Consider the following 12,571-nt stretch of genomic DNA (forward strand, 5'->3'; position numbering starts at 1 on the left):
AAGGGAGAGTTTCAAAGTTCGGAGGAATACTATCCGATCGGTATATATCGGCTTGAGCGTCGATGTCGACGTCTCCCACACTCCGAAAAGTTTCGAATTGTTGCCCGAAGACAAGGGAAGACCAATCGGTATTCATTAATTTACGTCGCTTCTTCTTGTGTTTGTTCTGTGGGGTGTTTGTTATCTGATCATGTGTTCGTTGTCCGAACATAAAAATCTTTCGCGAAAGTGTTCGTTATCCGATCTGTTCGTTAACCGATCACCTACTGTATTTGGAACACAACAAATTGAATTTTTAAGTTGTTGATAATTTTAATTGAAAATTTAGAGACTTCTTTTTACTTTATTTTAATGAATATTACAGTATTTTAATGGTTGTTGGTGCTGGCAGAGGTCCACTGGTTCGGGCTGCTTTAACTGCTGCTCGAAAAGCTGAAAGAAAGATAAAAGTATATGCTGTTGAAAAAAATCCTAATGCAGTTGTAACGTAAGTATTGCCCATTTATTATAATCTGATTAAAATTATGAATTAATTAATTGTTTTAATTTTAATATAGTTTGCAAGCACAACAGGATGAAATGTGGGGAGATAGTGTAATTGTTGTGAATAGTGATATGAGGCTTTGGAATGCTCCAGAAAAAGCAGATATTTTAGTGTCAGAATTACTTGGATCATTTGGTGATAACGAATTGTCCCCAGAATGTTTAGATGGAGCACAAAAGTTTCTTAAAGGTAAAATTAATATATATATTAATATAATTGTGAAAACTGTCTGATGAAAAAACAAAAAAAAACTAAGTTTTTAATTCTTAAATGTATTTAATTCTACCTCTGGTTAATTCTAACAAAACCCTGTGTCTGTGTCTTCTTGCTGCATGACCTTGGTTTCTCTGACAAGATTCAAAATTATTCTTGAAATATATTTTGTATTGCTCTGCTGTGACTACTATAGCTGGAGGTGATTTATTTACTTGCCTACAAGTGGAATCTTAGTTTTCTGCTTTATTTAGGATAAGCTACATTTTTCATATACAAAGACTACTTTCATTTCATCATCAGATAGGTTTCTGAGTTATGATAAAATTTGACACAGAATATCACTTCATTCCAAAGAAATGCTCCCTTTTAGACATGTTTCTATTTTATTCAGGTTCTGTTTTAGACAGATTTTACTGTACAGTTTATATTATTCTGTTGTACTATGATGTTTGAAATGTATAGCTACTAATAAAAGTGCTTCCTGCAACATTAATAAAAAAAATAATCAGTTACACATTATGTACAATTTTTAATTGATTATTTACTTATTTACTATTATTGTAACAGGAAGTACTTTTATTGGCAGATATGCATTATTTTTTCAAGTTTTATGCAATCATATAATTACTTTTTTATTCAGACGATGGAATTAGCATTCCTGCAAGCTATACTTCTTACATAGCACCTATACATTCCCCTAAATTATATAGTGAAGTTGCTCAAATGAAAGATAGAGATAAACATCCACTCGTAAGTTTCATTTATTATAACATTAAAAGTTTTTTATACATATAAGTTATTGTAAAAGAACTTAATTATTTATACAGATTAAACACTAATTTAAAATATATTTTATATGTAGGCTCCATTTGAAATGCCTTATGTTGTTCGACTGCACAATAGGACTGAATTAGATGAACCCCAACCATTATTTACATTTTATCATCCAAATAAAGGTAAGAAATTTATAAAAGATTAAACATTACAGAATTTTCTCTGAGTGCTTTCTAATTATAGTGAAATCTAAGATTATAGGAAAAGAAAAAATATTTCTATCATAATAATAATTGCTATATTTAATCACATAGTTTTACAAAAATGGAGTAGTTAAAATGAGATTTCAAATATTATTCAAATACAATAGTTCTGATAAATCATTTTCATGTCTTAGATTTGATTGCATTGTATAAATTAACAATTTATTGTCTTAAATTAAACTTAATTACCTGACTGCAAATACTAAAATTCTGATTAAGAAACAAATAAGTAAGCAGAACAATTGTTCAAACAATGAAGACCTAATCTGTTAAAATAGTTTTATTAAAAACAAATTACAAATTTTAAAATTTACTTAAAGTTAAATAAATATATTTGGATACGAGTATTACAGAAAGTTGATAAATTTTCAGAAATTATCTTTCTTCTTCTAAATATTCTCATACTTTGAATTTGACATTTCATGTCTAAATGTTTGAGACTAGAAGAATTATTTTAGAGGAAAAAGTAAAGAAATATTAGAACATATTATGATGCTTGATTTGAAAAAATTGCTGGATTATAGGGTATGATTATAATCAAATATTTCCAAATGTAATTGTGACCACAGAGTTGGCACCACACCACGATGTCACTTCAGAACTGACACCACTGTGTCTTAAGGACAGACACAGAAACCTTTTTGCATGAGAAAGTCACATTTTTAGGTGGTTGGATCCAGGATGGAGGCGACACAAGAGAGGGTGCGGTTTAAGAAAGTGCACCAAACAAATTTAACAATAATATATATCCATTTATTCACTATAAGCTATTTACAATTAGGCTAAACATAGGCTAACATTTGGGTATCCCCTTTCTATATTTTATAAGGCTTTGTATATGATATTGACTATCCTCATGAGTTCTAGTCTTGAGAGAGAGAGTTTACATAGATACGTTGTAAAGGATCTGAGGATGCACTGCATTGCTGATCGGGTTGAAGAGTGGAGTTCACAACATGGCGAATTAATGATTTGGAAGTTCGATGAATGGATCTGAAAAGTCTTGGTATATTTGGCAATGTCTTGATGTCTTGATATTTGGACTATTCGGGTGAGAGGAGGGTCGTTGGAGGGAGGAAAGTCACTTAGGTAGAAATCTTTGATGTCGGTTAGGTATCCATGCGATAGTGCAACTCTGGTGAAGGTGAACTTTTGATAATGACAGATTCTTTTGTCGGATGAACTCCCCATGTCGTCATCAGACATTGCCTTTTATTTAGGATCTTGCCTCTTTACTCCATTGCCCTTTTTTTTTGGTAAACCTACATGTCCAATTCTAATGTTGTTAAGTTCCTGGTGACACATTCGATGTGTCACCTCAAACAAGGAATCAAGTCTGTGGGAAAAGTTATAATCATATCTTTATGATTTTTTTTCGTCAAGTCCGGGCTCTTACATAATTCAAGAAATCAATTTTCTATATTTTTGTTAATTAAGGATATCTAAACAAATTTTTTTCAAATATAAAAAAATTAAAATTATTCTAGATGCAGAACAAAAATTTTGAGATATATGGTAGACAACTGATAGATAGATTAACAATATCTAGGTTTTAACAGAGTTATTATTTAAATAATTGATAACACCTATTATAAAGATTCAAAGGTAATGTAAACTATATTAGGAGATATCTATATTTAATTATTATACAGAAAGAATATAAAAAAAATATATTTAGAGCAGATTGATATTGGCGTAAATGGAGTGTAATTAAAAATTAAAGCAACAAATTTAAATTTAGTGAATTAAAGCTTGAAATAAAATTTGCAAAACAGATTAATAACTAAAGAATATAATAATAAAGAATTATATAAGAATATAAAAAATCTGAATTTTTTATTTTATATTTATTTAAAATCAAAAAATAAATTTATATATACAAAAACTTTCATTAAAAATATATTAGAGTAATTACTTGTTGAAGATGTGGTAGTATTAAATGAAAAATTTAAAAGAATAAAATTATAAAATTTGAATTATTAATAAATAACAGAATGATAGTTTTATATAGACTTACATATTTAAAAAAAAGAAAAAACAGAAATAACTGTTAAGTACATTGTGCAAGAGAATTTTCTATAGTTATGATGATAATTAAGTTATTAAATATAGAAAAGAAGACATGTAATGTTCAGTTAATAGTAAAAAAAAGCCTAATAGTCTATGAATTTTTAAGAAACCATAATAATAAAGTCCATTTCATGTGTATTATTTTTGCATAAAGAATTGAATTATTATATAGGTGATGCCAGCAGCCTAAACACACATCGGCATGAAAGGTCCATTGTGCACGTGAATTGCTTGAATCATGACTATAAAACATAATTATAAAACTAGTTTCCTGAAAAACATGAATATTTTATGAAAAAATTTTATAGAATGATGTAAGAAAAAATTCAGTAGAGAATTCTGATCCTTTATTCAGAGTGAATACTGTTAACTCTTCTAAAAAAGAGGATAAATATTGTAATTAGGAGACATAAAATCTCTTAGTTCAGGGTTCTCCAATTTTTTTCTGCAAAGGTTGATGTAAGCTGTAAAAGACAAGTCCTGAGGACTATCTATGAGAGATATAGTCAAAAATTCAGACTTTTTTTTATTTCTGAATGACAGGTGATAAATGGGAATAAATTTTGTGGCAACAATATTAAAATTTTCTTTAGATGTTCATTAGACATTGATGTTTAATATTTCAATTTTATCTATTTAATTTTTGAAAATGTTCTTTAACACTATATATATATACTAGCTGTTACCCGCGACTTCGTCAGCGGAGGTTTTGCAAGCAAACCCCATTTACATCCAATATTTCAATAACCATAGTAATTGTTATATAACACCTACCGCTGAAGAGAATTGCCGAAAATCAAACGAACTATTTTCAATTTGATCAATTTTCTGAAACGTTTACAATCGTTCTATAATCGAACCAATACGCAATAACAAATTCGAATTTAAAACNCATTTATATATATATATATATATTTTTAAATAAAACAATTTTCAACTATTTTTTCACCTCTTTTCTTCTTTAAATAGATTTTTATAAAAATTATTTGCAGCAAAATCTATTAATTCTAGTTGATTTTTAAAAGTTTTTATTCTTTGAAATAGTTTAAATATTGACAATAAAACATATCAGTGAAAATAAGCTAAGCAGGCTAGATAAATTTGCTTTTGGGTCAAAGGTTGGAGACTTTTAGCTATTAAGCAAATGATTGTGATTTTTTTCATGACCCAAAAAATATAAAATAAAGATATATACAAATTTGCAAAAACAATAATGGTGTACTACCACAGTTCACTCTTGTGTTACAATGGAACACAAGAGTGAACTGTGGTAGTACACCATTATTGACAACTGAATACACTGAAAAGTGACAACACTACTCTAGTTCACACTACAGTGTTGCTGAATCATTGTCTCGCTGCACCAGAAGTGACACAAAGCGCAACTCACGAAACCTACAACACAAAGCGTGCCATTTTCAAACTCTCACAATATATTTTGCATTAAAATCGCGTGACCCCAAGATTTCGCTAAGCAACCCCAAATGGTGTCGCAATCTATAGTTTAAGAAGCCCTGATTTAGATAATCAAAAATTGAAATCTTAAGCATTTTAAAATTGTCCTAATTTTTAGAAACTACTTAATTGTAATTTTAATTAATAGTTATCACTAGTCTGTTACAATAGTAGCAACTAGTTTTACTTGATTAAAATCAAATACAGAAATAAATTATTTATTAAATTTTTTTTGTTTCAGATAAAGTGATTGATAATACAAGATATAAAGTATTAACATTTGATATAAAATATAATTGCACTATACATGGCTTTGCTGGTTATTTTGAAACAGTTTTATATAAGGATATTGTTTTGAGTAAGTATAAAATTTTATAATATTTTAATAGAATCGTTATGGTGTAGTATTTCTATGGTGTAGAGTTTTGCTCTGTCACCATATACCCCCATGTCAAATACTATACATCCTTTTCATAGTTTTGTCTGATAGCCCATATTTTTCAGCCAAAAAGTTGAAATTGAGGGCAAGTTGCAGTCTGTGCTTGTCTTTATGGTGAATTTGGTTGGCTCAAATACAGCTTTACTGCTGTCACAACATATTTCTAGACAATTCAGGATCTTGTAAATATCCTGTCGATGCAAGCAGTCAAATATCTAACAATGTCTAATTATTTTATGTCTGGATGAAGCTCACAAAATAAGTTTTTATTTTTCACCGACTCTGTTCATCTCCAGTCATTATGATAATTCTGAAGCAAATAACTACATATTTAATATCAGTTGAAAGCTAATGACTTCTGTGTTCTAATTTGCAAATTTATTCTACTCTTGTGCATGAATCCAAGAAATCATTGAAATTTGCATTTTTTCCATGTACATTATTTTTAAAACTAATTTCTATTATTATTATAATCATTATCATTTTTTTTCAAATAGGCATTGTTCCACATAATCATTCTTCTGGAATGTTCAGTTGGTTTCCAATTTTCTTTCCACTTAAAGTAAGTAAACTGATTTTCAAATTTAAATATACTCTAAACTTTATAATTTATAAAGCTAAATGAAATATCTTAATAAAATACATTAATGACTTGGAATAATGCAATTCTTGGAGTCCAAAAAATTTGATTATATTGTATACAGTCAACTTCCCTATAACACTGTTGATAATTCCGTTTTATATGAATTCCATGTTGTATGAGTCACTTAGATTTTACAAATATGTGAGCCATTCACAGCCCGGCACATGTATTTCTAAAATCTAAGTGACTTGTACAACATGGAATTCATATAAAACGGAATTATCAACAGTGTTATAGGGGGNTACTGTACTAATTTTATGTTTAGTTTGATAAATATTTTATATAAATTAATATTTAATTTATTTAGTTTTTAATAAATATTACAATGATTTCTTTTTCTTCAGAATTTTTTAGTAATAATTTAAAAAGTAGTTAATTTATAAAATATAATATTGAAATTTAACACCTTAAGATTAATAATTAACTTTTTTTTATAGGAACCACTTTATATATTGGGTAATAATCAATTAGAAGTACATTTTTGGCGATGTGCTAGTCGAAACAATGTTTGGTACGAATGGTGTGTTGCAAAGCCTTATGTTTGTCCAATACATAATCCAAATGGGAGATCTTATACAATAGGATTGTGATATTGTATTTTAAAAAAACATATTTAAGAACCAAAAATAATCAGGAAGAGACTCTGGAACTAGAAGAATGAAAATTTTAAATAAATAGAAAAATGTATAAATCTTGACAATTTTATTTGCATATACTATTGTTTGATAGTATTTTGTTGTACTTCTTGTTCTGGAATCTCTATATTTCTGTGATTATGACTTTTATTGACTGTATTAAATAGAATAAATATATTCTTTAAAAACTGCTTTCTACTGAATTGAAAAGACAACTGTTAGTATAATTCTTCTGTACTAAACAGTAAATAAAGTAAATATTTTAAGATCTGATTCTTTTTATATTTTCATGTTTTAAATTATTTTATATTAAACTGAACATAATTTTATATATATGCTATATTTTGGAAATCAATTAAACCAAAAGCAGTTAATATATAAATATTAACATTAAGAAATTGAGTGTCTACATATAAGAGAAAGTCTGTAATTAGATTAGAAATAGTATAAGTAAGCGAGAAAATTTTCTAAGTCTAACATAAATAATTATTTTTCAACAAAATTCCTATAAACATTTAGGGATTTATCTCAATTATTTCTGAAAACATACTAAAAGTCTGTTGATTGTTGTTATTCACTACAACAGGTATTCTGCAGATTTCTTGTTCTAATAAAATACCTTACCTTACCTTATCACCATTGGGATGTCTGCTCTTCTTGCACTGGAGACTAAATAGATGGATGGACTACACAATAGTTGCTGATGCATCCATACTAGATTGGTTACCAATGTCACCAAACTTCACATAATGTGACTTTTTCTAATGAAGGTTCATAAAGGTGACCTGTCCAAAGTTTTCCACAGCAATATTATATATAATATAATAAAATAATTTAAATGAATATTTTAATGAATGATATTTGCAGTATTTTTCTTCTTATTAAAAAACATACCTTATTTAAAAAATAGCCCTTGTATTTCAAAAATATGATAATAGATGGGTTTTATAAAAAAAATTTTAAATGCTAATAACGAGTAAAATAGTCATTTAAGTCTGACCCTACTGGAGATACACACAACCCCATTATCTCCCCCTTTGATCTTTAATCACCAAAATTTAATAGCATAATCCCCCAATACACAAACTTCCCTGCAAAATTTCAGAAATTTTCAACAAAAAGCACAGGAGTTAAGCTTCAAAGGTTGTAAACAAAATCATGTCCCTCACACACTTTTTTTCATTTCTTGATGTTTCAAGGTGTCCTAAGTCCAAAAATGTAAAAATCTTGGGTCATTTTTTGACCAATTGCCATACTTTCCCTTATATATAATAGCCAGGAAAGTAAAAATACATTTCATATCAATAAAGTTGTATGTAATACAATAATGAATATTCTTAAAATATTCAAAATTAAAATATATATAGAGTACTAAAAAGCAATTATAATTAGGCATAAGTAATAACAATTTGTTTAGTAGAATCAGAGAAAAGACAATGGTATAATTTATTAAGAATTTAAAAACTCCTGTAAGTAATGGAAAACCCATATAGCAAAAATTATACTAAAAGTATACTGCATGCTATATGAAAGTATTATTTATTCTTTACTCAAAGCAGTTTATGTTCTTGCCTATTATCACTTATGATAAAAGAAAAATTCTGTGTATTTATGCTGTGGTTATCTCATTAATCTCATTTAATTTTCATCTTTATTTCATTTATTGATTTAAATTATTTGTTATAATTTTAAGTAGTAAATAGGCAATACAGTAGAACCTCGAAAACTCGGCACTCCGGATAACTCGGCCACACCCTGGCAGGTCAAAAAATCCTTAGTTAATTAATTTTCATTATAGACAGCTTTATAAAAGTATAAAAGCTCTCATAAAGTATTTTTCTGAGGTCTGTCTTATCAGGTAAATTACTGTACACAGTGTATTCATTAATTTTCATTTTCATGTAGTAAAGGCTCTATGCCTTCATAAAGGACGTACTTTTCCTTTGTTTAAGGGTATTTGGGCAGTTTATTCTCTGTTATATTCTCAAGTAAACAATACATACAAGTACAGTACAGTATTTTCTGAGGAAACACTCGTACTTATTTTTTTTAACCCCATTCCCGATAACCCAGCATTTTCACAAACTCGGCCACCCTTCGGTCCACATTAGGCCGAGTTTTCGAGGTTCTACTGTACTAATTTTATGTTTAGTTTGATAAATATTTTATATAAATTAATATTTAATTTATTTAGTTTTTAATAAATATTACAATGATTTCTTTTTCTTCAGAATTTTTTAGTAATAATTTAAAAAGTAGTTAATTTATAAAATATAATATTGAAATTTAACACCTTAAGATTAATAATTAACTTTTTTTTATAGGAACCACTTTATATATTGGGTAATAATCAATTAGAAGTACATTTTTGGCGATGTGCTAGTCGAAACAATGTTTGGTACGAATGGTGTGTTGCAAAGCCTTATGTTTGTCCAATACATAATCCAAATGGGAGATCTTATACAATAGGATTGTGATATTGTATTTTAAAAAAACATATTTAAGAACCAAAAATAATCAGGAAGAGACTCTGGAACTAGAAGAATGAAAATTTTAAATAAATAGAAAAATGTATAAATCTTGACAATTTTATTTGCATATACTATTGTTTGATAGTATTTTGTTGTACTTCTTGTTCTGGAATCTCTATATTTCTGTGATTATGACTTTTATTGACTGTATTAAATAGAATAAATATATTCTTTAAAAACTGCTTTCTACTGAATTGAAAAGACAACTGTTAGTATAATTCTTCTGTACTAAACAGTAAATAAAGTAAATATTTTAAGATCTGATTCTTTTTATATTTTCATGTTTTAAATTATTTTATATTAAACTGAACATAATTTTATATATATGCTACATTTTGGAAATCAATTAAACCAAAAGCAGTTAATATATAAATATTAACATTAAGAAATTGAGTGTCTACATATAAGAGAAAGTCTGTAATTAGATTAGAAATAGTATAAGTAAGCGAGAAAATTTTCTAAGTCTAACATAAATAATTATTTTTCAACAAAATTCCTATAAACATTTAGGGATTTATCTCAATTATTTCTGAAAACATACTAAAAGTCTGTTGATTGTTGTTATTCACTACAACAGGTATTCTGCAGATTTCTTGTTCTAATAAAATACCTTACCTTACCTTATCACCATTGGGATGTCTGCTCTTCTTGCACTGGAGACTAAATAGATGGATGGACTACACAATAGTTGCTGATGCATCCATACTAGATTGGTTACCAATGTCACCAAACTTCACATAATGTGACTTTTTCTAATGAAGGTTCATAAAGGTGACCTGTCCAAAGTTTTCCACAGCAATATCAATGCTGCTATGCTTCAATGTACAGTACATGGGATGAATATGATTAGAGAGTTAATGTATGTTACACAACTTATGGAGAATGTATTGAACATCTGTGATAATGTACAAAACTTCAGAATTACTGTACATGTGACTTACCTCTGTTGGCTCACAAAGTGAAATTGATATCTACATCAAAAATGCATCAATCTTCTAAGAACACACTGTATTATATGGTGTCCTGAGATTGATACATTTTTAGATTTAAAGATTAGAAGTATTGATTGAATGTTTCTAATCTTTAAATTTTTTAAAAATAAAATAATAGTAATAATTTTTTCCAATATCACAATTATTATTTAGCAAACTAAATAGAATTAAAATCAATTTTCACAGATATTTAATTGTCACTCATCATTATAGATTAATTTTGGTTGTTTGGAAAACAACATATTTTAATCGCCTTCAAAATATTCTCCATTACCCTCAACACACTTGTCCAGATGCTTTTTCCATTGTTCAAAACACCTAGAAAATTCTTGTTCTGAAATGCCTCTTAGTGCCTTTGTCATTTTTGTTTTCACCTCTTCTACTGTCTGAAAGTGCTTCCCTTTGAGTTCCCTCTTCATCCTGGGGAACAAAAAAAATCACAAGGTGCAAGATCAGGCGATTAGGGAGGAGGGCCATGCTGTTTGTTCCCAAAAACTGCTGTATGGAGAGTGCATTGTCGGGATGAAAAAACCAATCCCCTGTTCGCCACAAGTCCCTTCTTTTCCTTCTCACAGCATCATGAAGTCTTTTAAGGACTTCCAGATAATAATAATGATTGACTGTCTGTTCTGGATGGAGAAATTTGGAATGAACAATTCCTTTCACATCAAAAAACAGAACATGGTTTTCACACTTGAGTTTACTTGTCTTGCTTTTTTTTTTGGGACAGAGATTCTGATGTTTTCCACTGGCTGGATTGACATTTGTTTTCCAGATCATAACCATAATACATAATTCATCATCAGTTAGAAAACAAGTCTGGATCATTTTCCAAATGTTCTTTCAAAGCCTGGCAAGCTGCCAAGTGATTGCCTTTATGATCAATGGTCAAGCACAGAAACTCTTCTCAAACAGAGTTCTTGTGACAAAATTTGTTGGATCAAATTTCATGAAATTCCAGACAAATCAATGAGTTTATCAATGGTTTGACAGTGATCTTTGTTAATGAGAAAGCAAAATTTCTCAACATTTTTGTCAGTTTGAATGTTGGATGGGCCCACCAGTGGCCAAACGGTCTTCGTTCTCTTAAGACTGGGAGTTTGGTCATGGGATCGCACCTTGCTCGGAAGGGCTGACCACGTGGAGTTTTCCAGGTTTTCTCCATGTCTGTAACGCCTAAATAATGGCCAGTTTCCCTTAAAAAGACCTCCCAGAAGGCATCCCCCCTAGGCAGATCACCTAAGTGTTGCGTTGCCATAACTAAACAAACAAATCGAATGTTGAATGGACAACCAGACCTGGTTGATCTTAAGAGACATTTCTCCTTTTTGAAAGTGGAAAAACCATTTGTAAACCGTTGTCTTACTCATGGCATCTTGTTTGTAAGCACATTGAATCATTTCAACCATTTCTGATCCACTTTTTCCTAACAGGAAACAAAATTTAACAGCAGAGCATTGCTCTTTAAAATCTGACATCATGTTTTTGATGAAAACTGAAAACAGCTCTCTCAAAAAAAAATAAAAAAAAAAAAATATTGCTATCAACTAAATCAGAACTAAGACATGTAAGAAAATATCTTACATGTCTTAGTTGTGATACACTACAGATTTTCCAACACAGTGTCTTCCTGGAGTAGATGGGTTGAGAAAAGTTCAAAGTCCAGTTTCCAGCTGTGTGCGCATTCATTCCGAATAACACAGTCCTGGGGCAGGCGAAAGAAGACGTTCATCGAGCAGGGGAGATGTAGCAAAGAAACAGGACTCAGGACTTCTCACCAGCAAGTAGAACAGATGAAGAGGTTCCATTAGCAACACAGCTTAAAATACATAAATCCAAGGAGACTACTTCTAATGTGTTAACACGCTGCATTTCATGTACAGAGCCCATTGACTCACTGTGTGCAAGTGCACAGTTTACGGAAAGTGGTTTTGTCATTGAAGATTGATGATTATATCAATCTCTGCCTTTCGATCGGCCATTCCAATTGATTGATCTCCCTCATTCAT

General features: G+C 29.3%; 1 protein-coding gene across 1 annotated transcript in view; it reads left to right on the forward strand.

Annotated features, from left to right (window-relative positions):
• The window catches only part of LOC111625596 (protein arginine N-methyltransferase 5-like), a 22,381-nt gene extending 15,069 nt beyond the window's left edge, over positions 1–7,312 (forward strand). The window contains exons 7-13 of the mRNA XM_023368786.1: positions 365–487; positions 558–733; positions 1,401–1,510; positions 1,623–1,716; positions 5,564–5,680; positions 6,259–6,323; positions 6,842–7,312. Coding sequence (XP_023224554.1) covers positions 365–487; positions 558–733; positions 1,401–1,510; positions 1,623–1,716; positions 5,564–5,680; positions 6,259–6,323; positions 6,842–6,994 — 838 coding nt within the window. The 3' untranslated portion in view covers positions 6,995–7,312. The remainder of the gene's footprint in view (positions 1–364; positions 488–557; positions 734–1,400; positions 1,511–1,622; positions 1,717–5,563; positions 5,681–6,258; positions 6,324–6,841) is intronic.
• Positions 7,313–12,571: the final 5,259 nt, after the last annotated feature.

Source organism: Centruroides sculpturatus, unplaced genomic scaffold (assembly GCF_000671375.1).
Source record: "Centruroides sculpturatus isolate CEXI.00-Female unplaced genomic scaffold, Cexi_2.0 scaffold385, whole genome shotgun sequence".
Lineage (NCBI taxonomy): Eukaryota > Metazoa > Arthropoda > Arachnida > Scorpiones > Buthidae > Centruroides > Centruroides sculpturatus.